Source organism: Ictalurus punctatus, chromosome 1 (genome assembly GCF_001660625.3).
Source record: "Ictalurus punctatus breed USDA103 chromosome 1, Coco_2.0, whole genome shotgun sequence".
Taxonomy (NCBI): domain Eukaryota; kingdom Metazoa; phylum Chordata; class Actinopteri; order Siluriformes; family Ictaluridae; genus Ictalurus; species Ictalurus punctatus.
The window spans coordinates 19,744,625-19,771,098 of NC_030416.2; the positions used below are offsets into that span (position 1 = coordinate 19,744,625).

At 39.2% G+C, this 26,474-nt stretch overlaps 1 protein-coding gene across 3 annotated transcripts in view; it reads right to left on the reverse strand.

Moving 5' to 3' along the window:
* ascc3 (activating signal cointegrator 1 complex subunit 3) overlaps positions 1-26,474 on the reverse strand; it is a 174,928-nt gene that overhangs the window by 80,004 nt on the left and 68,450 nt on the right. For 2 of the 3 annotated variants that reach the window (XM_017475083.3, XM_053682473.1), the window contains exons 11-13: positions 18,884-19,048; positions 7,183-7,359; positions 6,245-6,316 (exon numbers count right to left, since the gene is read on the reverse strand). In XM_017475083.3, coding sequence (XP_017330572.1) covers positions 6,245-6,316; positions 7,183-7,359; positions 18,884-19,048 — 414 coding nt within the window. Of the gene's footprint in view, positions 1-5,194; positions 5,758-6,244; positions 6,317-7,182; positions 7,360-18,883; positions 19,049-26,474 lie in introns of those variants that run through there. The other variant, XM_053682474.1, reaches the window with a different exon arrangement.

Sequence of the window (26,474 nt, forward strand, 5' to 3'; positions counted from 1 at the left end):
GAAACGTACCTAATTGTATATAGTGACAAGAAATCAGTTAACCACTGGAGCTTATTTTTGAAAGGTACAGTTTGTTGGATTTTTTTTTTTTTTTAAGTGAAATGGGGAAAAAATAAATAAAAAATCCCTTCTAAAACATGTTCCTGAGTTGCCAGGAAATTCTGCACTATGTAGAGAAACAGAGCTGTTGGGCTTGAATTAGCTGGAATTTTTGAAGCACACGTCATACACCAGCTCAGATACATCTTACATGGTGCTGCAGGAATGAGTCCTAACACCAGGAAATGAGCTTTTTTGCACTTCTGCTTCAATCGTCCCAAAATCAATAGGCGTTTTGAATGGGTTTTAGGTTAAATGCCTATGTTTAACACAAGCTCAAGATATTTTCACGTTTTATTCTACGACATAAAATATATCAGTAAAACCTCACTTGTGATTTTCTTAAAATAGATGTACGTGTCTTTGATAAATATGGTTGCTAACAAGTTGTTAAATGAAACCACAGAGGTTGTCGGGGACATTAAACATCATGAACAGGAAAACTCATCTACTACATCCTGGTTGTGTTTATACTCGCACTCTTGCAAACTATTCTAACTCAAACTTTCCAACTTGTAGATGTATCAATTTATAGTATTTTCCAATTGTAGTTAAAAAAAAAAGAAAGAAAAATTAAGATTGAAAGACTTGGAAACATAGTGGCGGTGATGTTGAAGTCATGCGACCGTGGTATAGTTTGTTGTACTTCTGGTGATTGTATTTAATTAAACTTGTGTTCATTTATGAAGATTATCTTAACAACAACAACAATAATAATAATAATAATAATAATAATAAACAACTTTATTTTATAAAGAGCCTTTAAAAGCAGCTTCTCAAAGCGCTGTACACACACACAAAAAAAAAAACCCACAATCTTGATGAACAAAATGTATAACAATCATAAACTTTTGCTGGTCACAGAGCTTATTTTCTGCAACAATCCAAAACCCAATGGATTCTTTTCCTCGAGGGAACCAAGGTCATGCTAACTTCCGGGTTGGCCCACAAAAATATGTCATCCCCGTAGTGCTCTACACTCAAAAGAATTATGGCCAAAGATCCACCCCTAAATTTCCAGTATGGCTTAACACAGAACCACAAGCATCATCGGCACGTTGAACATCTGTGTGTTCTGATCTCATTCAACAAACATGGTTAGACATCAGTATCAGCAGTCAGGGTCACAATCACAGAGCTCTAAGATCACAGCAAAAGCATAACACAATCCTAGCTAACAACAGCATGCGAGATAAAACACAAGTGTCTTGCTAAAATGAAGGGAGAGTTTTTTACATTTATCTAGTACTCCCTCTCAGTCATGAGATCAGAAGCTCACAATCGTGTTTTTGGCACCAGAGAGGAATTCCTAAAGATTACATTTTGTAGATTTATGGCACAACTCCAGCTTCATGAGCCAAATGTGGCCCCCTGCCTCATTTCATTCAGCCCGCAAAAATTTGCAGAGAATAATGTTGAAACGGCGCGTAGTACACTACTGCTTAACATTTGCACATTATATTGAATTCACAGCAGATTCATAGCATAGGGTTTGCACTCATTCCCACACACATGACTGTACAGTGTTGAAAGCATCTGCTCTCGTGTCTAAGTATGATCTAGAAACACGTTGGGTTTTTAGCCTTTAGTCTGATTTAGAGAAACGTATAGCCCAACCTAAAGATACATTGAAAAAACCAAAGTTGATTGAGCACAAAGGCAAGCGAGATGGGAGACAAAGGATTATATATGGTCTTAGCTAGGGCTGGGTCAAAAATATCGATTCCCCGATTTGAATCGATCTTCAATTTAACAAATCGATTCTTAATGCGCGTGCTTTACTTGAGAGGATGTGAATATCATGTGTAGTTCGGCTCTCGTCCTGAACGTGTCGCAGTCTTTCATGGTTTGAATTTGGAAAACGGTTTTATTTCTTAAGCATGTTTCAAGTTGCTAATGAATTTCACTGTTGCACATTTACAATGTTTTTGTTTATTTATTTATTTTACAGTAAAGTGCAGTGTGTGCTTACCTTGTGTGCAGTGATGCACATATTTACGATTTGTTACAATTTTTGTAAAAAGTATATAAAAAAGTATAATTTTTGTACATGTAAAAAAAAAAAAAAAAAAAAAAAAAAAAAAAAAAAGTAATTAAACATAATTGTGTGCGTCCTATTATTAAAGTAAATGTGTATTTCAGTACTATAGCTAAATAGGAGGGTTTCAGTTACCAGCATTTATATTAAAGTATGGATTCCATGTCTGCAAAACTAACATTTTAAATGAAATATTGATAACTAACAGCTAATGCTGACAACTAATCAACAATGAATTGAAATCGAATCGAAACATATAAAGAAGAATCAAATTGAAAAATTGGTCACAATACCCAGCCCTAGTCTTAGCATACATGATCAACTTTGTGCGAGTTCTTAATTCTCTTTCTTACCATTATGCGCAAAACAGATATTGCCTATATAGGAAGTTGAACAACTGTTCATTTTTGGTAGTAGACTAACAGGCCAGATTCAAAAATGTAGTGGACTAGTCGACTTTTCTATACTTGAAACAAAAACTAATGGGTGCAGTACTGAGGTGGTTTTCACACTGGGGACGTTTGCTGCGATCCCAATCCGAGTGTGATTGATCCCGGCGACCACTGGTCTGGTTTCAGACTCACTTGATTCTATCGATCCCTGGTGCATTTGCGTTCATCTTACGTCATCACAAACACACAAGGAGAACACAAAGTGACTCACCGGATGTATTTATTTATTTTTATTTCAGGAAGTCTCAGGTTCGGTACCGCCATGCTCTTCTTGGTCCGCATGACAGCTTTCGCATTACCAAGTTCTCATGCATACCCTGCTCTGTTTCGGACTAAACTGCCAGTGTGAAAGCCCCCTAAAAATATACTTCAAATGAATTTATATCAAAGTAGTATTAAAACAAAAGCCTGCTTTCTCAGTGTAGTCCTACTCTTCACAACGTGAAACTGACTGTAGAACGTGTTTCATCTTGTCCGGAATATTAAACATTACACAGAGACAGCTTTTTTTTCCCCCCATCTTACTGCACCGCTATACCGTTTGCCTTGCTGCTTTTTCCGTCTTCCCGATAAGTCAACATCCCCACAGCGAAGTAACACCTACTATATATTAATAAACCTTTATTAAATATCACTATATAGTCCATCCACCTGAAGAGTTTCTGTTAGCTGTGAGGTTATTAGTGTTAACACACAGAATAAATAATAAGTTTTAAAAAAATAATAGCTAGTTTATAGCCCTATAAAGGCTATGTGGCCTGGGGAGAATTTATGTTTGACACCACTGATGTAAAATAATTAAATAACCAATAATAATTAAATAATAAAAAGTAAAAACCCCATCACATTAAACATTTAGACTAATTCTACAATGCCAGCATTTCAGCTGGGAATTATTTATTGAGTGTTGGTGGGCATAACGTTGGCCGAGGTGTGAAAAGAATGAACTTTTTGAAACAGATGGTGCAAATAAGCAGGCTGTAATTGTGGTGCAGAGTTTTTCAGATGCTGAGAAATTCAAATGATCTCTTGCCCTGTCTCAGCTTAGCCTCTGCAGCTTTTTGGCTCACTATACCACCTTCATCTTTTCCCTCCACTGATTTTTTTATTTTATTTTTTTTTGGTAGACAATGGTATTCATGTAGCATTAATGCTAATTAAATGAATTAACTGCAACAGTGATCACTCCACTGTGCAGCCATAGCGCTGAAAGCAAATGTTCATTACTTCATATCGGCAATCATTCCCTTTTAATAGCTACAAGCCAAAAGTCAAGGATGCAATATGCAGTTTCAGAGTTATTAAGGATTTACGTGATGATGTGCTGATGCCTTCTCTGTGGCCAGAAGACTGTAATTCAAAAGTACTTTAATCCTAAACCCTAATGGACTGGACTTTCCTTTTTTCGTAAGTCCCTGCATAGAAATGAAGTGGGTTTTAAAACATTCTTCAGGTGAGACTCTCACAATCTGATTGTGCTGGCTGTATTATCACAAGTATTCATCACTACAGACTATTGAGCATTTTTAAAATTGAAAAATGATTGAGTATTGACTGTCATGCAAGCAGTTAATGTGCCAAGCGTCTGTGTGTGTGTGTGTGTGTGTGGAGGGTGACACAGGAAGCTCATTACTGTGAGCAGATGGGCAGAATAAGAGAGGGCTAAATTCACAGCTTTTCCTGTCCCTTTTGAGTTTGTGAGTGTGGGAGATAAAAAGACATGAGGGGCAAGCAGACACGCATGTACACACAAGCAAGCAAGCAAACACACACACACACACACACACACACACACACACACACACACACACACACACACACACACACACACCGTGTTGCAGTGCACAATGAGGGTTTCTAGTGATTAACACAAGTACTGTTAAGAGACAGCAATGTTTGATTATAACTATTTAATAGGGAAAAAAGAATAGATTCTTTAATGCATTGCAGTTCTGTACTGAATGATGCTGCACTGGTGTACAAAACATCACAATTGTTGCAGAACCTACATAGTACACCCCTACATTTATCACACCTTCAAATCCATACATTTAGAATCAGGTGATGAAGATTGGGTGCCAGTGATTAGAACCTGCTTAGAGAGTGCAGTTGGAACCTGTCTTATTTAAACCCCTCTCATATGCAATGTCTGGTGTTCCCTTTGTTACTGAGGCAAAGTCCAGGCCTTTTGGAATAATGTGCTCTGTGCTCTTCACAGCCAAAAAAATGAAAAAACAGGTTTGGGACAAATTTGGGTTGTTCTGCATATTACATTGTTTGACAAGTCAATTTTAAGAAACTATAACCATATTTCAGCAAAACAAATGTGTAAATCTTTCTATTTACATTTAAATGTTTCCTAGGCTCTTCCTGCAAAGATAATATTGGGTAAAAATAGAAGTCAGTGGCCTGCCTAAAGATGTCTAAAACCTTTCTAGCTAAGCGTGATTGAGCCTTAAGTTACATTTATGGCATTTGGCAGATGACTTTATCAAGGGCGACTTATAGAAGTAAAAGGACACTGCATTTTAAAAGCATCTAATTTATTCAACTGAGCAATTGAGGGTTAAGGGCTTTGCTCAAGAGCCCAACATTGGCAGCTCGGTGGTGCTGGGATATGAACTCATGGCCTCATGAGATACCGCTGCCCAATCCTAAACCTAATCAGTTCAGTTTGTAATTAGAGACTGGCTGTGAGTCACAAGAGAAGCATTTCAGTTCAGGAACACCAGTAGCCTTCAGAACTACATAGTAGGAAACATACATGAGTGGAAGGAATTTCCCAGGCTGCCATTATATACACATTTGGTCAAATTCTTTATTTTTAGTCAAATCTATATTGTGCATGCTAGACAATATAGAATGTAACATGTACCTTGGAAATGGAGTCATTATTTATTTTATCTGCGGAGTACTCAAGCTGTCAGAATGACCAAAATAGATAACCTTACTGTTTACTTCTGTTCTAGAGAGATACAGACTATGTTTTAAATCATCCCATCACTCACTCACATAATGCAAGTGCACGCTGGATTGTTACGTTCTCACGGGTCACCTGCTTTCAAATTATAAACTAAAAACTCGCCTTCACTGAAGTCCACCGTTCATATGACAGCAATCAGCTTCATGATTATAGTTTGGGTGGATGCGAATTGGCATTGACTGACACTGGAGAGAAATATGAGAAAACAGAGAAAACAATCTTGGATCAAGCAGGAGGAATATAGTGAGTGTGCAGCAATTATATTTCTCTGAGCATGGATGTGATGGGGTAAGCGTCTTTTAGTTTAGTGATTTGTGCATCTATGAAATTGAGTTCAGTAAGAGGCATGAGTCACAAACTGCCCCGGAGTGGAGAAATCTGTGAGATGCTACAGAACAGACTGAGCCGCTCTGGATCCGTTTTAATAAGTCATTATCAGAATTTGGACTCTTACGACGGACATATCCAGACTCCAGGGCTTTTCATTCTTTTCAATAAAACTACATTAAGCTGCCAAGAGATGGACTTTGTGTGGATTCTTTTCTTTCTATTCGCTTCAGGGAAACCTGCGCATGAATAAACAGTCTTTGGGACATGTGACTTTCAAGCTGTGGTTAATGATGACACTTGGGGGAACACGTACACACACACACACACACACACACACAATACCTGATATCCAGCTTTAATCTGCTCCAGCACTTTGTCGTAGCAAACCTCTTCCATGTCATGCAGCTGCTGAATCTGAACATGGCACACAGAATACACAGATGTTGTATGTTTGCACTGCACTGTACAACCGGTTTCACACCTGACAACCCTGAAGAGGAGTAATGAGTACGAGTATGAGTGTGTGTGTGTGTATATACAGTGTGCAGTATTTTCTACATAGTTCTTTTAACAAATCCCTCGTATCCCTCGTAGAAAGAGTCAAATTTTTCCACGTGGCTGATATTTTCAAAGTTGATCTGCCGCTCAAATAGTTTGCGCGCCTCAGTGCTAACCGCTGCAGTACAGCAAAGCAAACAAACAGCTTTTTAAATCCCTGTCTCATTTTTATTATCGTTAAAATTATTCGCAAAGTGTCTTTTTTTTTGGCTCATTTCAGCCATTTTTTCCTCTTTCGGACAGGAAGTGCCATTTTTTACCATTATTTCAGTGCACCCTGATAAACGCATTATTATATAACATTTTTGTCTAATGTCAGTTAAGTAGAACATACTAGATTTTATTTCACATTAATGAACTCAAAGCATTCTTCGCCACTTCTATGCATCATTCGAGCTGTAAAATTGGGTCAAGACTAGAGCACAGCCCAAAACAATAATAATGTTAGGTAAGGGGAACATGTCAGAGCTTCCACAGTGTTCCAAACACCTATACAATTGTCAGTCATTGCAGATTCCTATGATGAGTGGCTCATTTGGCATTTTTATTGGGGGGGGGAAATACTTTTTTTTTTTCCCATATATTTGAGTGATGCCTCATACCAGCGTGTACTCCCATGTTAAAATGCAGAGCCTCTATGCAGATTATGTGAAGGCAGGTCTGCTGTTATGACACTGTGTTTCTTTAGGATGGTGTGTAAAAAAATGCTATCCATAGCTTACCTTATTTGTAGTCTTAATTCCTACAAAGGTTTGTCCAAGGGGAACAGGGCGAAAGCGGCTGTCGAAGAAGAACAGGCCGATGTATGGGTTCACATGCAGGAATGATGCTACGTCCAAGTAATTAGGCAGCGTGGCAGACAGGCCCAGGATGCGAATCATGCTCTGAGTTGACTCCACCTGCACAGATAAACAATGTGGCACCAGTCCCCCAATGGAAAGACAGATTTTTGAAAACAGTGGGATTTACACTGTATTCCAATTTAGACAGCTGAAGCAAGGAACAAGCTGTTACTCGATATAGCCCAAGAATGATGAAATAGTCTACCGCTTTATTCTGACTACTGAGTGGCTCATTGCATGTTTTACATTTTAATAAAAATATCTTACTCTATCATTACAGATCTAATTATGAATACGAATCGCACCCACAAAAGTCAGAATTCATTGAGCCCCTCACTCATCAACACATTACTTTTATTTATTGATTGACCCAATGAAGCAAATAACACCAGCACTGACTGTCGCATCAAGTACAGCATTCTGCATTCCACATGGGCAGTGATGAATGAGAGAAAGAGAACATGGACATGCAGAGAAATAAAAGAGGGAACTGGAGAGAAAGAAACAGAGCATGTGTATGTGTGTGAGTGTGGGAGCGAGCGAGCGAGAGAGAGAGAGGGAGAGAGCGAGAGAGAAACAGAGAGAGATAGAGAGATAGAGAGAGAGTTTGGCCCCTCCTGTTGTGTACTTGACAAGTGAGATTGGTTAGACTTTTAATATGATGCACTAGCTGTCTTAGTAATCTAGATGATATCTCACACCAAGTCACTGCCTGAAGGTACAAACCTAAACCACTCTCACAAGTTCAGCTATCTGGCAGTAAGAGTGAGGAATATGGCAATAACACAGGCCTCTGTAACAATACAGCACAGATCATTTCCGCTACATTCTGCTCATCACTACTGATCATCTGCCTATCAGCTGAAAGCCCCGTTCACCTCTACTGCCTCAAACACAAACACCGACACTCTTTATCCCTTTTGAAGCATCAGGTGTGTTTCAGAGATGATTTAAAGTGCTAGACTTTTTCAGCGATGTCAGCCTGACAGGAGAAATCCTTATTAAGGCAGCTGCACTGACCAAAGCAGAAAGAAGCCTATCATGCGGCTCGTGTCTGACCAAGAGATTTTTCAAGTGTCACATTCTTTACTTCACTCAAATTCCTATTTGCTAGCATTCAAATGCGCTCTTTATAAAAATCTGTCCCTTAGATGTTGTTTTCATGTTTAGTATATTACCAGACAGCACAAACTATCATTCCAGACCCATTTAATGTATTTTACCTTGGCACAAAATGAAGGACACTTTTACAGAGTGTCCTTTATTTAAAAAAAAAAAAAAAAAGAAGAAAAAAAGGATGAAAAAACAAGAGTGTGGCTCATCTTCATGAACAGCCTTGCTGAAAGCATTTTTATGTCTGAAAGGAATCGTTAATGATCCTCAGAGGAATTTAGCGATTTTGCCCATGCTGAGGATTTGAAAAAAGGCAGGGTGTGAAATAAAGTATGCTTATTGCATGATTAACATTAACTGCCCGATAGGCACTAATCTACATATTAATTATTCGCCCCAATCAAGCATCATCAACTTCTGCCAAACATGGATGCCGATGACAACGTACAATAGAGGGTATGCACGTAATGTCACGGTAGGTGGAACTCACCGGGGTCACGCCCACTGAGTGGCAAAAAGACTGAGCAGCAGCGTTGGTGTACAGCGTGAATTCCGCGAAAACACAGAAAAAACGCAAAACCCTAAAATGGGAAAAAGCTGTTGTGCAATGGACTGTGCTTACAGATTCAAGAAGAATTCAGCGCCATCTTTTTACAGAGAGCCAAAAAAAACCATTCAGTCCTTTTTACTAAGTCGAGCAGTGCAAGCTATTTTGGCACGTGGTGTTCATGTTGAACAATGATGAATAATTTGCTACCTAAAAAAAATTATTATTATTATTTTTTTTATACATGCTGCCTATTTCCACTGATGAGCTCAAGAAGTGTTCACTACAAACAAACTAGGACTAGCTAGCTTACGGGGTACCAGATGAAATTACAGAATGAAACAAAAACATGTGTACAGACCTGTCCACATACAACCAGATTGTTTATTGGTGTTCTTGTCACTTTAATTTCTCCAAAAATCCCACCTTGAAGTAGGACCAAGCGTCAAGGCTTTTGTATTCATTCAGGCTTCAGGTACATATAAATGTTGGAAAAATCGATTTCTGGCCACATGCCAATGTCCATGGACCTCAGGTACTTGGGCAAGTTGTAAGGGTCACTATCTAGTCCAGGTGCCTTTAATTTAACCTGATACTTGTGAGTTATACTAACGTTTTGCCACTCGGTCTGGCTGACAGGGCGTGTTCTGGCGTGAAAGTGACGTCAATGCATACCCTCTATTTCACTTTAAAACAGGACTCTGCAACGTTGGTCCTCTAAACTTACCGAAAAACATTATGCAACACTTCTCTCATGGATCTAATGACTACAAATGGAAAGTCGGTACATATTAAAGGACTATTCCAGTATTCCTAATTAGAGAGCAAATGTCATGATCTGCTACTTATATCACTGTCTCCTCAGTTAAGTGTTATTGTAAACAGCAATGTGACACAGATTTAGCCTAATATTAGCTATAAGACTGGCAAGTAGCAGTGAGTAAGAAGAAGACATTGTAATTACAAAAGAAGAAACAGGAAGTAGCACTGGAAAGCACGGGTTGCTGGACACTCTGTTGTTAAACTGACCACAATGTAGTTATCATCATTAGTAATATTGCACTGTATGCACTGTATGCAGTGACGGGGGACACAACGGAGACGGCTATTTTCTCAAGAAATAATTATTTGTATGCTGTCAAGACCATTAAATGGTCATAAGTATTATAAGATGTATAAGTATTAATCAGATTTACTGATGTGGAATGTTGCACATCACCCACAAATTTATGCTCATTGTCAACTTTATAAGCTACATCTACCACTTATCTACACTCATGGACCGCTGTCTCAGGAAAGAGCTATGTTTTGTACTATGGTATTTAATAGTGTTAATTGTTCCAGTTAATTACTGTTATTCCTTCTATTACTGTAAATTTGAATAATAATTGCTATGTTCTCACCTTTGATGCACTATATTGTAAGCTGAAAGCTTTAATAAAGCATAAAAAAAATGTTTGGCTCGTGTTTATCGGTTTAATTTTGACAATGGTACAGTCACGTGAGTTAGCTAATTGTCAATGTCAGATATCAGAAACTATGATCTCTGAGCACAATTATAAAAAAAAAAATTATAAAATCAAACAAACAAACAAAAAAAAACTCCTAATAACATAACTTATAAAAAGGTAACGACCTACCTTTGTATCTTATTTTAAAGGCTTCATTTGGACTAGCTTTATTGAGGCTTTTCATAAATGAGTTCATGAGTCTATCTTTGTACAGTACAGAGTGTTGTGTGGGCTACTTTGAGGTTTGATTCGAGTAAGGTGGTGGCATGTTGAGGTCATGTTGAAACATGGTTTCATGTTGAGACATTCTTATATTTCTGGTCAACAGCACACAAACACCATGTCCAGACTACATGTTGTGAGTGTGATATCTAAAGAACTTCTATTTAATCATGTTGGAAAAATCCTGGAACATTTTCTCCAGATACAGTTGAGGCCAGGGTTGGAGGGTTACTTTAAAAATGTATTCTGTTACAGTTACAAATTACTTCATAAAACAATGTAATCAGTAACATAATCCAAGTATCACAATATGAAAGTAATGTAATCTGATTATTTTTGGATTACTTCAAGGTCACATTTGTAAATAAAGTCAAGAGAAAAGCAATATGATCTAAAACACTTTTATTTAGAGCTTAATAGCGTTCAAAACAGTGTTATTATGAATGCAGAAACACTATTAGCATTACATAAATATACATAAATAAAATTGGTTTCCCTCTTGACATTTTTTCCTAGATTCTTCTGAATGTCCATGGAATAAAATAAAATATTAGATGCCATGAGTGTGTCTTCTGCCATCATTTACACATTTGAATGTCTATGTAATACGAAGCAATGTGATAACATAAAATTAAAAATGACCTTATATGGCCATGGGCATTTTTTCGACTCAGGACATCTGTCATTTCCTGCTATTGTCAAGCAACTGTTTGACGCAGTACACAACAGCACTTCACCTTTGCGCATTTGCTGAGAGTTGGCTAAAGGTTGAGAGGCAGGAATTTGGCCAATAGTGGCTGCAAGTCTTTAATAATCGACCAATTGGTGTGGGAGAAGACGGGAATTACAGAGAGGGGTTAAAGCAATGCAAGTATGTGCACACATGATGCACAAGCACGTCATAATGAAACTAAAGCTGAATCCCGGACATATTCTCAAATTTAGGAGCTTTTTAAGGTCCGAAAAAGAAGACATGTTTGGGGAAAAAGAGGACGTATGGCCACCCAAACAAAAGCATTTCAAAGACCAATTGGTGTTAGAACTCTACCAAATTTACTTTGCGGTAAATTTAATTGTGCATGCACCAGGAGGTTGCTCATGTGAGCCAGAACTATAATCAGCTGTCTATATTGTGTTATGCCAAAAGATTCATTTCTTTGGTTTTAAATGAAAAAAATTGTAATTGATAGTATTCCCATTTTTTTACAAAATGTACCTGTAATCTGATTACTTAGTTGTTTGAGGTAACTGGAACGGGATTACCAGTTTTTGTATCCTGATTACGTAAAGCACGTACACGTACATGTATTCCGTTACTCCCCAAGCTTGGTCATAACTTTACATGTGCCTTGCAGAATCTGCAAAATGTTCAATTTAATGTTATAAATATGAATAAAAGGTTTTTTTTTTCTTTTTCGTTTTTTTTAAAATGTTTTTTTTTTTAAAAAAGAGGGATCATAAAAATTTCAGTGTGTTTTTTTACTTAGTTTTTTATTTAGGGGAACATGGCTAAAGTGATGCAAAAGAAGTCTGAAAAGTTTGACATATGCAAACCACTCCAACCAACTCCCGCCCACACAGACAAAGCTGAGTTTTGCAGTTGGAAAGAACTAGAACATATCATTAGAACAGTAGTTGTACAAGAACAAGCACGTCACCTAGCAGTGGACCAAGAAGGTATGGGGGTCTGCTAAAGTGGCAAACATCATTAACGCTTGTGTGTTTCAGAGTGTGCATGTTGTGCTAGAGAAGTGGGCATTATGAATGACAGGATCAAGCTAGCACAGCTAAAATAAGTGTCACGCGTCACTGACTCTAAAACAGATAGAGATCTAAAATAAGACTGAGGGGCCATTACTGATCTAAATGAATTCCAGTACCAAGAATCGTCTAGATTATAAGAGATACTACAAGCATTATACATCAGGTTTGTTTTCTGTCCTTAAAGGTAAAAAGCCTCTCTTTACTTAGCACCATTTCCCTTCTCATCCATCTTTTATTGATAAGGCCACTTATTTTTCTACTTCCGCAGGCAAAAGTCTTGCTAAGTAAGCATGATCTCAATAATTCAAAGATTTAAAAAAAAAAAAAAAAAAAAGTATTTGGTTGTGGATTTGATTCTGCACGCGCACACACACACACACACACTGTAAAACATGGGAAGGGCAATTTCTGCAGTGTTTCCCGACCTGTAGCAACAAAAGGTGTATGTGTGGTGGCCTGGGAAAACGGGCTGAACTCTGGAAAATATGATGATAAATCACGTTTTCACCAAAATAGTTGTTTTTTTTGCTGCCTACAACAGATGTTGACACGTTGACTTCAATAAAACACGAATATATTTCACCAATATGAAGAGGAATTGCTTTTATTAACTTTCTAAACCCATCTAGACTTTCTGCAAATATTTGGAGAGGGACAGGGGGATTATGGAGTGGATAATGTCTGTACATCATGGTCACCATAGTGACCATGCTTACCCACACAAATGCTGAGGGGGAAAAAAAAAAAAAAACATCTTCCTTTTCCAATGCCTGATTTTTTGCCTAGTTTGAGGTCTTATAAAAGTAGGTCTAAAATCTCTCAAAACAAGCTGCTAGATTGCATGTTGCTAACTCTCAACTTCCTCAACCTATTACATGGTTACTCTAAAAATTCACTAGATCTTAGCCTATAGCATGCACTATATGGCCAAGAGTTTTGCTGTTATAATAACCTGCACTCTTCTGGGAAGGCTGTCTACTACATTTTGGAGCATGGCTGTGGGGATTTGCTTGTTCAGCCACAAGAGCATTAGCGAGATCAGCACACTCAGCGTTCCAGTTCATCTCGAGGGCGTTCAGTGGGGTTGAGGTCAGGGCTTTGCGCAGGATACTCAGGTTCTTCGCCCCAACCTTTGCACACCATGTCTTTGTGCACAGGGGCATTGTCTTGCTGGACCGCGTTTTAGGGAAGTCGCAGGGAAATCTTAAAGCTGCGGCATACAAATGTATCCTAGACAATTGTGTGATTCTAACTTTGTGGCAGAACCACACATGGTGTCCACAAACTTTTAGTCATATAGTGTAAGTTAAATTATGTGCGATAGCTTCTTGACATAATTTTGATGTTCTCTTACCCAACCAAAATCTCTGGTCACAAGTTGCTCCTGTACAAATTCTAAGACTAACCTCCTATAATGAAAGCTATATGCAGAATCTCACCGATACACATCCTCTCCATAAGTATTGGAACAGCAAGGCCAATTCTTTTGTTTCTGCAATACACTTAATACATTTGGGTTTGAGATTAAAAAGTGAATATGAAATGATAGATCCACATTTCAGCTTTCATTTCCTGACACTTACATCTAGCTGTGTTAAATTAGAACATGGCACCTTTTGTTTGAACCCACCCATTTTTCAAGTGATCAAAAAATATTGCAACATATGACAGGTGTTTCTTGTTGCCCAGGTGTTCCCTGTTAAATTGTTTGATTAAAGAATGAATAGCTCTGAATGTCCACTCTTGGGTTGACTTGTGTAGACTGCATTTGTTGTTAAAAAGGATAAACCTACATTTAGACCAGGCAGCTGTCTATGGGAGAAAAGCAAGCCATTTTGAAGCTGGGGAAAAAAATAGAAATCACAGCCATTGCACAAGCACTGGACATAGTCAGTACAATAATTTGGAATGTCCTGAAATATTAAGAAACCAATGGTGTACTAACAAACAGAGATTAAACAGGTTGGCCAAGGAAAACAGCAGCAGTTGATGACAGAAACATTGAGAGAGCTGTGTAGAAAAAAACTCAAAACAGTAGTCAGTGACGACATCAGCAACCTCCACAGGGTAGGGGTGATTGTATCACAAACCACCAAGTGCAGAAATATAGCGACCATACGACAAGATGCAAACCACTCATGAGCAGTAAGAAGTAGAAAACTAGACTGAATTTCACAAGGAAATACAGAAATAAGCCACGTTCTAGAACCAAGATTAACCTCCACCAAAGTGATGGAAAGTGCAAAATGTGGAGAAAGAAAGGATCTGCTCATGATCCAATCCATACAAGCTCATCAGTCAAGCATGGTGGGAGTAGTGTCATGGCTGCTTCTAGGACAGGCTGACTAATCTTTATTGACTCATGAAGGTGGCAGCAGAAGTTTAGAAGATCATTTTGTCTGCCAATTTACAGAGAAATGCATCCAATTTAATTGGGTGGAACTTCATTATGCAGCAAGACAATGAAAAAGCACTGCCAACTCAACAGAGGACTTCATAAGGGAAAGATGAAGTCACTGAAGCCAAGGATTTAGCCAAAACAAACAACAACTGAAAGTAGCTGTAGTACAGGCCTGAAAAAGCATAACAACAAAAAAAAGAATGCAACAGTTTGGTGATAACGCCAGCTTGATGCAGTTATAGGCCAATTTCACAAGAATCGTAAATACGTCATTGCAGTGTAAACCTACTTCCACTCCAGTTTATGCGATTTCTATGCTGAGAATCAATGGAAAAGTTTTCACGTCACTGCCTCTCTACCCTGCTGCTAATCAGATTCGAGGATGTAATCGTTGTGATGTAGTGAATTGTTGTACAATACTCTTCCACTACAGAATCAAGGCTGAGGAAGGGTTATACATTCTGTGTTGAAGAGTTTATTCACGGTTATTAAAGTAAGTCGACAACTAGCTGCTATTGTCACATTAGTTTTGAGTATTTCACATCACATCACAGCTTATCTACACTTTACGGTAAAGAGTAAAGACGCACACACAAACACAAATGCTTACCGGCCGGGGGATGTGCCGCATAGTCATTGACACCAGCTTCCAAACTGGTCCATGGTCTTCGGGGCAGACGCATCTATTCCTAGTCGAGCAGGAGATCTCTCAAACGCAGACTGCTTTTGAGGTGGTACATAAAAACATTTCCATTGAAAATGACTTGGAACAGCGCCAACCTTCAGATGAAGCCTTCATTGAATGTAGTCGGCAGCGGTGAAATGCTGACTACACACAAACGTGCTGCCTCTGAGAATCACAAACATCGGCCCTTCTTCGCTCTTTATCGCACAGACCCACTTCTTCCATTGATTTTCATTGGCTGGAAAATCGTGAAAGCTTAAATACAGTTGTTTTTGTTTTGAATTACTGCACTGAGGCGCACTATAGAAGGACTTATTTCTCGACTCAGCCATCGTGATTACTGAAAGTCAGACTACACGGCGGCGGTCATTCCCGGAACGCAACAAACCCCAAAGTGTGAAATTAGCCTACTGCAAGGGACATGCAGCCAAATATTAAGCGCTTTTCACATTCTAGTCACGCTATTTGTCATCTGTTCCAATACTTTTGCTCACCCAAAATTGGGTGGTCTGCCACCAAACGTGCGATGATCTGAACTGTTTAACAAATCTAAACGTAAATATCAGGAAATGAACGCTGAAATTCTGATCTATCATCTCATTCAACTTTTGATCTCAAATACAAGTACTTTCAGCGTACAGAAAAAACTCAATCTTGCTGCTCCAACATAATGTTGATGGTATAATGTTGTGGTTTTCTTAAGTTTTATTCTGCGAAGCAGATTCGTCAGAGTGAATTAATAAAAAGCTAACTGCACGATCTCAAACTAAATGAAACACGTGACACTAGTAAGTTGAACTGATCGTGTACTTTCCTGTTTAGATTATCACCTCTACAAAGAGCCTTTGCTCTAGTCTGTTCATTCATGTTGCTCTCTTTCATTCCCATTGTCTTCACTTGTTTATCTCTCCTCTCTCGCACTGAAAAAAACCCCTCTGGAATTACAAAAGGGTTATTTTGTACTTTGAACAGAGGAAAAAGGAAGGACACGGCTCTGCTGAGGAACTCCGCCGGCAACAGGGCTGTCTCCTCCCACAATACCTCTTTAGCTCATTTATTAATTTCCTCCTTGAGATTGACACCTGACTGCAGCTCGGCAGAACGGAACACGGATATGGGATAGTCAGGAACGCGGGCTCACATCTTTCTGCCTGTCAGGATTTGCATAATCATACTAATATCCCAAACGGCCAGACTGATTCCTGTAAGGGGGCCTGCCAATCATCATCAGCACAGCGCTGTCACTCACACAGCATAATCGTGCAGATTGCACAAACATCCCGACAAATACAAACACACACGCACACACACGCAAACAAACTCACACACACACACGCGCGCACACACACACACGCAAACAAACTCACACACACACGCACACACAAACACACACACAGACACGCGCGCACACACACACGCAAACAAACTCACACGGAAACTCACACACACACGCACACAAACTCACACACACATGCGTGCACACACATGCAAACAAACACACACACACATGCGTGCACACACACGCAAACAAACACACACACACGCACACACAAACACACACACACAAACTCACACACACATGCGTGCACACACACACAAACACACACACACGCACACAAACTCACACACACATGCGTGCACACACACGCAAACAAACACACACACACACAAACACACACACAGAAGCGCGCGCACACACACGCAAACAAACTTACACACACACGCAAACAAACTCACACACGCAGACAAACTCACACACACAAACAAACTCACACACGCAAACAAACTCACACACGCAAACTCACACACAAATTCACACACACGCACACAAACAAACTCACACACACACACAAACAAACTCACACACACACAAACAAACTCACACACACACACAAACAAACACACACACGCACACAAACACACATACACACAAACACATACACACAAACACGCACACGAACGCACGTGCACACAGACACAAACGCATACACACACACACAAACACACACAAACACCTGCACATGAACGCACGCAAACACACAACCAAACACACACACACATGCACACACACACACACGCGCACACACACACAAACACCTGCACATGAACGCATGCAAACAAACACAGACACAAACAAAACCAAATACAAACATGCACACACACAAACCCAGGCACACACACGTACATACGCATGCACATGCACGCACGCGCACACCCACACACATGCATACACACACACGCACACGTGCACACACATGTGCACACATCCGAACCAGAAACTTGGACCAAACAAGGACTAGTAAACTATTCAGTAAATCTGGTGTATACTAGATACTCAAACTCATGACCTGATTCATAATATCACAAACACAATAAAATATCATTCAAAGTTATTATATATTTAACCATACAGGTAACTGTAAAATATCAGCGGTGTAATGAATGGGCGTTTCACATCGCATCGTATTAATTTATACAAGGCTCGATTCGATAAATCTTCATATTGATCAATACTTTCCTACACTTTCCACTCGGGAAAGTAACTTCTCCTTTCAAAAACTTTCTCAAATCAGGAAAGGCTACAGGCGGTACAAAAAGAACATTTCTCCTAATCATGCTGCTTTTCATGCTAAGACACTAGAATACTAGCTATTGCTAATAAGGCTGCATCTGTGCCAACATCACGTAGATGAAAACACAAAGACTCTCTCTCACGCTCTCTCTCTCTCTCACATGCTCTCTCTCTCTCTCTCACTCCCCATTTCCTCTCATAGAGGACATCAGCACAGCAATTAGGATGTTCAAAGCTGCAGATATGAGACTATTTGATAAAGTGGAGAACGCAGGATTCAAAAACACATTTGAGATACAGAGAGCTCTGTGACTTAACCCTCCCCCACTCCTCCTCTTTAGGGTCACACCAGCAGCCATGGATTTAAAGCTAATTGGAATTGTTTTGAATCGAGGGTGCGGGTGGCAAAATTAAGTTGAATGAAGTGCAAACACTTAGAAAGAGAAGAAAAAAATGCATCTCTTTACCACAATGGCAGAATTGTTGTAGTTTTGCTCAAGACCTGGCAACCCTGCACACCAGTGAACGCTTCGACATGGAGTTAATGCAACATTAGCAAGGTTTCTTTTTCTATATTCTAATGCATATCTCTTGTTTCGGAATATCATTCTAAGGGTCTAGATGTATCACACAAACAGTCATTAATTTTTAATTATTGGACTTTTATAAGGCTGAATTTTTGTGTTTTGCCCACGCTTGGCAAAAGGAAACTGCTGGAAGCACGAGCACAGCGTTTTATACAGTAGCTTGCATTACGGATGCTCACCTGCCGCAGCGTCCTGGCCACCAGGCTCTCCAAGACGGGTCCTCTGTCTTCATGCAGCAGGTGCACCTCATCCAAGATAAGCAAACGTACGATCTGGGACAGAGCCACGTCTCCAACACTTTTCCTCGTCACCACGTCCCACTTCTCCGGAGTTGTCACCAACATCTGCAAGAGATAAGCAGGACGTCAATCAAACTGCGCTGACCGACGTTTGGGGAGCATGCTGGATTCTGTACAACAGAGCTTTCCTGCTATTGTTTCATGCTAGAATTATCAGCAGGATGTTGGTTTTGAATAGAGGACTGCTACAAATAAGCCTGAAGAAAATCATGCAAGGTTGACGGAAATGACTTCTGTATTAGACACACGCAAAATCCTCATACCATATGAGGCAACGTTTCCCGAGCATACGAGAAGTAAATTAAGTATAATCAAACTTTACCTCAAAAATGTTAACATCCACAGTGCTTTCACACTAATGTCATGCATCTTAGGCAAGCATAAGCATTTAATACCCATCTCCTACAGTTATTGCAAGGCAATTAAACAACATTTTAGGCAGAAAAGCACAACAATTCCTAATTTATAGCCTGCGAGTTTGCCAACATGTCAGAGAGTGTGGAAATCCCTGTTAAACACTTTCACTAAAAGCAGTTCATTAAATCTTCTCTAGTTTGCATTTAAATCAATCTGCATGGCCATTAGAGACTGGCGCTGGAACAGAAAGTGCGCCTCTGCTGTTAATTAGACTGCCGCTAATCTAAATGGAAGCCCTGGCACCCAGGTAGCCGTGCCAAAGTGCTCACTTTAATTACAGTACAAAGCCAAAGAAAGAGAATGTATAGGACTTCATAAAGTCTAAGCATTGTTTTAATCCAGTAAGCTGGCATTCAAGCACTTTGCCCGATGGAGTGCGAGTTTTCTTGGCATGAGGAAAAACAGACTCTGAACAATGAGGCAGACGCCTTGGATCACTTTGATCCAAAAGTAATCGGCAAACATTACAGCAAAGAGGTGTTCTGGGGACTGGGTGTGCTGACCTGCTAATCCTGAGGAAGAATGAAGTGTAGTCCCACAGAGAGGCAGAGAGGAGCTGCACAGGGGAGGGGGAGCGCTACATTTTCAATATAGTTCATTCACAAATCTACAGTAGAAACTGTAGTACGCACATACAGTATACAGAAATTATATTTTATATATATATATATATATATATATATATATATATATATATATATATATATATATAATGTGTGTGTGTGTGTATATCTATATATACATACAGTATCTCACAAAAGTGAGTACACCCCTCACATTTTTGTAAATATTTGATTATATCTTTTCATGTGACAACACTGAAGAAATGACACTTTGCTACAATGTAAAGTAGTGCGTGTACAGCTTGTGTAACAGTGTAAATTTGCCGTCCCATCAAAGTAACTCAACACACAGCCATTAATGTCTAAACCGCTGGAAACAAAAGTGAGTACACCCCTAAGTGAAAATGTCCATATTGGGCCCAAAGTGTCAATATTTTGTGTGGCCACCATTATTTTCCAGCACTGCCTTAACCCTCTTGGGCATGGAGTCCACCAGAGCTTCACAGGTTCCACTGGAGTCCTCTTCCACTCCTCCATGACGACATCACAGAGCTGGTGGATGTTAGAGACCTTGTGCTCCTCCACCTTCCGTTTGAGGATGCCCCACAGATGCTCGATAGGGTTACCTTCACCCTCAGCATCTTTAGCAAGGCAGTGGTCATCTTGGAGGTGTGTTTGGGGTCGTTATCATGCTGGAATACTGCCCTGCAGCCCAGTCTCCGAAGGGAGGGGATCATGCTCTGCTTCAGTATGTCACAGTACATGTTGGCATTCATGGTTCCCTCAATGAACTGTAGCTCCCTAGTTATTTTGAGGGGACGGCAAATTTACACTGTTACACAAGCTGTACGCTCACTACTTTACATTGTAGCAGAGTGTCATTTCTTCAGTGTTGTCACATGAAAAGGTAAAATCAAATATTTACAAAAATGTGAGGCGTATACTCACTTTTGCAAGATACTGTGTAATATACATACATATATATATATATATATATATATATATATATATATATATATATATATATATATATATATATATATATATATATATATATATAATTTTTATTTTATCATTTTTTTTATCATTATTTTTATGGATGCTCAAAAAGCACCAAATTAAACTACAGTCCTAAATTAATAATATCTATTCTGGTGTGTGTGTGTGTGTGTATTGGGTTCTTTTCTGTTTTAGACAAACAGTTGTGTAAAGTTTTAGTCTGAAGTTTATATTTGTAACACTCAGTTTGTGGATTTCCTTTTAAATAAACAATAAAAAGGGTACTGAAAGTTTGCCCCGCCCCCATCCGATTAATTGAAAAAATAATCAGCCAACTAATCGATTGTGAAAATAATCATTAGTTGCAGCCCATATATATATATACACACACATATGTATATATCTGTATACTGTACATACTACACACACACACACACATATATATATATATATATATATATATATATTATAAATATATATACATACATACATATACACACACATACATATTTTTTTTTTTTTACAGGGGGACTTAAAAATAGTCCCTCAAGTTTTTTGCAATCAATTAGTTAAAAAATTAACGCAAAATTAATCCAACTCCGCAATATTTTGAGGAGCCTTTTCCACAGATTTGGGCCAAGAAGCATCATGTGACCTCATCGCAATGTGCATTCAGCCAAAGGCCTCTTTGATTCACATCCATTGAAACATGAGTACAGCTAAAAAGGTCTCATTTACCAACAAATAGTGTAAAACAATTTCATACAACTTCGCCAATTTATAGTTTTCTGCAAAAAAACCACAAAAAAACACGAATTTAAAAAACCAAAAAAAAAAAAAAAAAAAACCAACCCAAAAAAACCCAAAAACAAAAACAAAACCGCAGCAAAATCAGGCAACAATCACAAAAAACCCCCAACAACTCAATATACCAATAAGCAATATCCTGTCCAGAGTGAAAAAAGTTTACGGTCTTTCTTCCTATTCTAGGAAAATGATCAGAATATAAAGAAAGCATTTACTTTTCCTGCGTCTACATCTACCTGAGTAAAACTGATAAGAGACATTTTCTTCCTCAAGTGCCTGGTGGTTACCTAGAAACATATCACAATTTATACGCCCACAGGATTGACATGCTTTTTGAATGTAAAGACTGAAACAACTGTCAATCATTCCAGATTCATACACTGATTGGCTTGAAGGTTGGCAGATCTGAGGGTGTGTCCACTACAGGGCATAGGGAGGAATCTCTATCAGAGGCAGTGACGTGTGCAGGTATGCGTAAAGCTCCGTGTGGCCAGGTCTCCCCCAACACAACAAAACACAAAACAACACATTACATCTATTAATTAATATCCCCTCTGTGAAGCTGCCACCACAACACGAAACCTGCCACTCTGTTATCATGCACATGGCAAATATTTACCCTGTGCTGGAGGAAGACATGTGCGCACATGCACACACACACACACACACACACACACACACACACACGCAAGCACCTGACACTGCTGCCAAATGCTTGCCCAGCCTGCCCACTGTTTCCATAGCAACCATAATCAGTCTTTAGAGTGGGCAGAGAGGGAGCGAAAAACAGGGAGTTGTTTTGCTGGTAGCGATGCACTGATGCTTTGTAAAGACAATCTATAAGCAAAAAGGAAAACCCCTTCAAATGATAGATTAACTATCTTTGCAAGGTGAAAAACATTCTACAATATCAGAGAGGAGAAAAGAGAGGCAAGCAAACCAACATCTGAAACCTGAATTACACATCACTATTTTATAATCTTGTTTCTGTTTGAGAGTAACAATGGCATTCACAAGGCATCCTCTAACAAGAGCTGCACGGTAATTCGTGCTTCATCACTAAAAGCTCTTTGTCGTTCCAAACAGGCCACGCTTCAACCCTTTCACTCTATTCTGCACACATGGTACTAATCACGCTATCGGATGTACAGTGTATCTTCTACATCACAGATGGCAGGCATTCATTGCTTCACTGGCACGCTCCATCCTTTCCATCACTTTATCTCCAGCCATTCTGAGACCATTTCCTTTCCCTTCACCTGCACCGTCTTCCTCATTCCTGCAGCCTGACATACAGCCGCTTAGAGGTCAAAGAGACTGTGGTCTCCTTCTTTTAGTCAGCTTATCATTTGTTGTATTTTGCACACACATAAAGCATTAAGCTACCATACTACTCCCATGAGCTCACATGAAATGGGGAAGAAAGAACAAATCAATACATTTAAAAAACAAACAAGACGAAAAAAAAACAGAGTCAAGTGCAGTTCAGCTCAGAAGTGTTTCACCTCTATCTCATTTTCTGAGAAGCCAATGTGGCCCAGGGCTTTTGAAAGTCAGTCTGGCAGCTGTTCAAAATAGCCTCAATCCAGAGAGCAGCTTCAGTCCTGGATAGAGCTGGTCTCTGAGCTGAACCGGTACACAAAAGTGTTGCTTCCTGAGCCTGCAGGTCAAACATGTATACATACATATGTACATATACACACACACACATACATTATATATATATATATATATATATATATATATATATATATATATATATATATATATATATATATATATATATATATAAAGACACACACACGCGCATGTGCATGAGAGCACAGCAGCATGGGTGGCAGGTGTAAGGCTAGGCATTCTCTCTGTTTCTCAAATTTGATGTGAAAACCATGTCCAATTTCCTCTGCTGGAAAGGGCTGATGCAAAGTGCGCAGCTCTGCATGCTGCATGTGTCCTCCTTCTACACAGAGAAGCATTGTTTACTGGATCGACAGAGCAGGTGGGGGAGGGAGTAGGGCTCAAGAGCAAAACAGTGAGCAAAGGAGACAGAAGGTTACTGTTCATGCCCTAACTCTGAGACTCATTACAGACAGTGTGTATGAATACAGCAAAGAAAAGAGAAAAAAAGAAGAAAAAAAAAAAAAGAGAAAAGCCTTGTCGGACAAGGTCAGCCTACACTGACTCATATCCTTGCTTCACTCACAGAATAATGGAAGCAAGCAATATATGGCTTTTGTTTTTCTTTCATCTTACAGTAATGGAGTACAAAAGACTTTCCCTTGTAGTACCAGAGACTATGAGAGACTGGAACTGTTTGAGACCATACTCTGCATTTTGATGCTTACACAGGCTTTGTGATTGGGAAATAACTTTCTCTGTCTCAGATGTAATCTCATTTTAAGGGATTTAAGATGAGTGCTTAAGACTGAGCAGCAATTTCTTCTTTCTTTCTTTCTTTATTTATTTCCTTCCTTCCTTCCATCATCCATTATACCGTGCCTTGATGGTATACATTACTTCAGTCAGGATCTAAAAACGTAACTAAGAAGGTAACACTATTTTAATATACTAACAGGCCACTTCCACATGAATTGGTATTTGTGCGACATCTTGTAATTCAACTGCATAGAAGAACGCTCCTTTTCCCCGTACCCCTCCTTTTCTTTTTTTACTTTCTTTTATTATTATTTTTTTTTTTAGACTTGATTATATTTCAATCTAAATGCAAGCCCGGCTTTTTGACAGCACAAACTCAGTCGTCAAATATGCAAGACATTTGTATCACCATGTGTCCACTGTATGAGGCATTTTACAGTAGAACAGTTTCTATGGTAACAAGAAAATGAGAGAAAAGGCACCACGCTGAAATCCAAGTGCTGGAGACTGACAAGCTCTCAGGGAGGAAGACAGAGTGAGAGACAGAGAGAGAGAGAGAGCGAGCGAGCGAGCGAGAGAGATCGGTGGGGGTGAGGTTGAGAGAGACAGAGATGGGAAAAGACAGACAAGGACAGATGTATATTTAAAAAAAGGACAGCGGAAGTGAAAGAAAGGACACAGCCGATGGAAGCATTGTTAGGCTGTAACCTGCTACTTGTCCTCAGTGAAGCTGGATGGTGATCTCCGCTGATCAATATCTAATGATCACCTTCATCAGCTCAATAAGGCATGACTCATGCCTGATGTTTCCGATGCCCTTCTGATTAATTAAGCAAAGCAACAAGTGATGTGGATGCTGCTTGGGATATGCCATCATATTCAGTATAAGTGCTGTGATTAAGAATGTTTTTTAGCTATCCGTTAAAATAGGACAGATTAATGCCAAAATTAACAGTTAAATGACATATAACAAAATTCAAATTATAAATAAACAGTTTGTGACTGCATAGACATAACCACAACAACATACTTTTTTTTTAAGTTCAATAAGAAAATATGCTTGCCTATTCTAGCTGGAAACCTAAAGTGCACACGCGCACAGACACTGACTGATGCAGACCTGACAACCCCAAAGAACATAAATGAGTAGAAGGGGTCAGGGAGGTTTAAATATAGTAAACAGTATTAAAAATAAATAAAAATAAATTTAAAAAAAAGAAAACCCTAACGCCACACATTTAAGACAGACATTTTACAAAAAGGTTGTCTAATATCCCTCGTAGAAACCATGAAATGATGATCAATACTGTTTGAGTATATCTGAGCACTGAGGACAGAAAGCAAACAAACAGTGTTTTTAATTACTATCTAACTATAATGAATGTTCTTTGTAAAGTGTTAGATTTGACAAATGTCGTAGAGCTTCGGTCAAAAAAAAAAAAACCCCGAAACACTAATTTCAGCCGAAATGCACATTTCAGCACATCTTTCAAGAGACAAAGCATGTCAGGTTTCCAAAGCATGTCAGTTAATAGCGGAGTTCAAAAAACCTGTACAACTGTCAATCATTCCAGAGTCATGTGTCACTTGACTGATCATAGGTTTTATTAGGGGAAAAAAGTGTCCTTTTTATGAGTGATCATTTGTTCTAGTGTGCTCTGATGTTAAAATGCAAACAGGAAGGTTGGCAGGTCCACTGATGGTGTGTGAAACACTCATGTAAGTGAGAATTGACTCAAAACCATTAAATAACTGGCCAATTAGAGTAGCACTAATGTCTTTTATCATAACAGCTTATACTGACTCTCAGAAACAACAATCCTATAAGATCAACCTTCACCACATTCAGTGCTGGTTATAGTGTAATTCAGTCGAAAGTGAATCTTCACTAAATCGGTTAGCAAGTTCCACAAACCCAGACCTTCTCTTTTGCATTTTCCCCTCTAGCGCCCCCCTGGGTTTACGAAAGGCTGCTTTAAATAATGTCACACTATGTGGGGGGCTTTGCAGAGTCTCATCACAGAGCGGTGTGTGCAAGTGAGGAGCTCACGCCTGCCTGTCTCCCGATCTGCTTCCACAGGGCTCCTGTGAGCGCTCTCCAGGGTACGGCACACACAGAGCACAGCTGCCAATTGCTCTGTATTCTCCCGGCTGCTCATTGCAGAGGAGCCACCCTCATCCTTTACATGGCCTTTCACAGGGCCTGTCACCACTCAGCTATGCAGCTCGCGAACAAAGATAACGGCTCGTTTCAGACTATTCACTGCCACCCGTGATATATCAGTTCAGTGTGGGAGAATGTCTGAGCG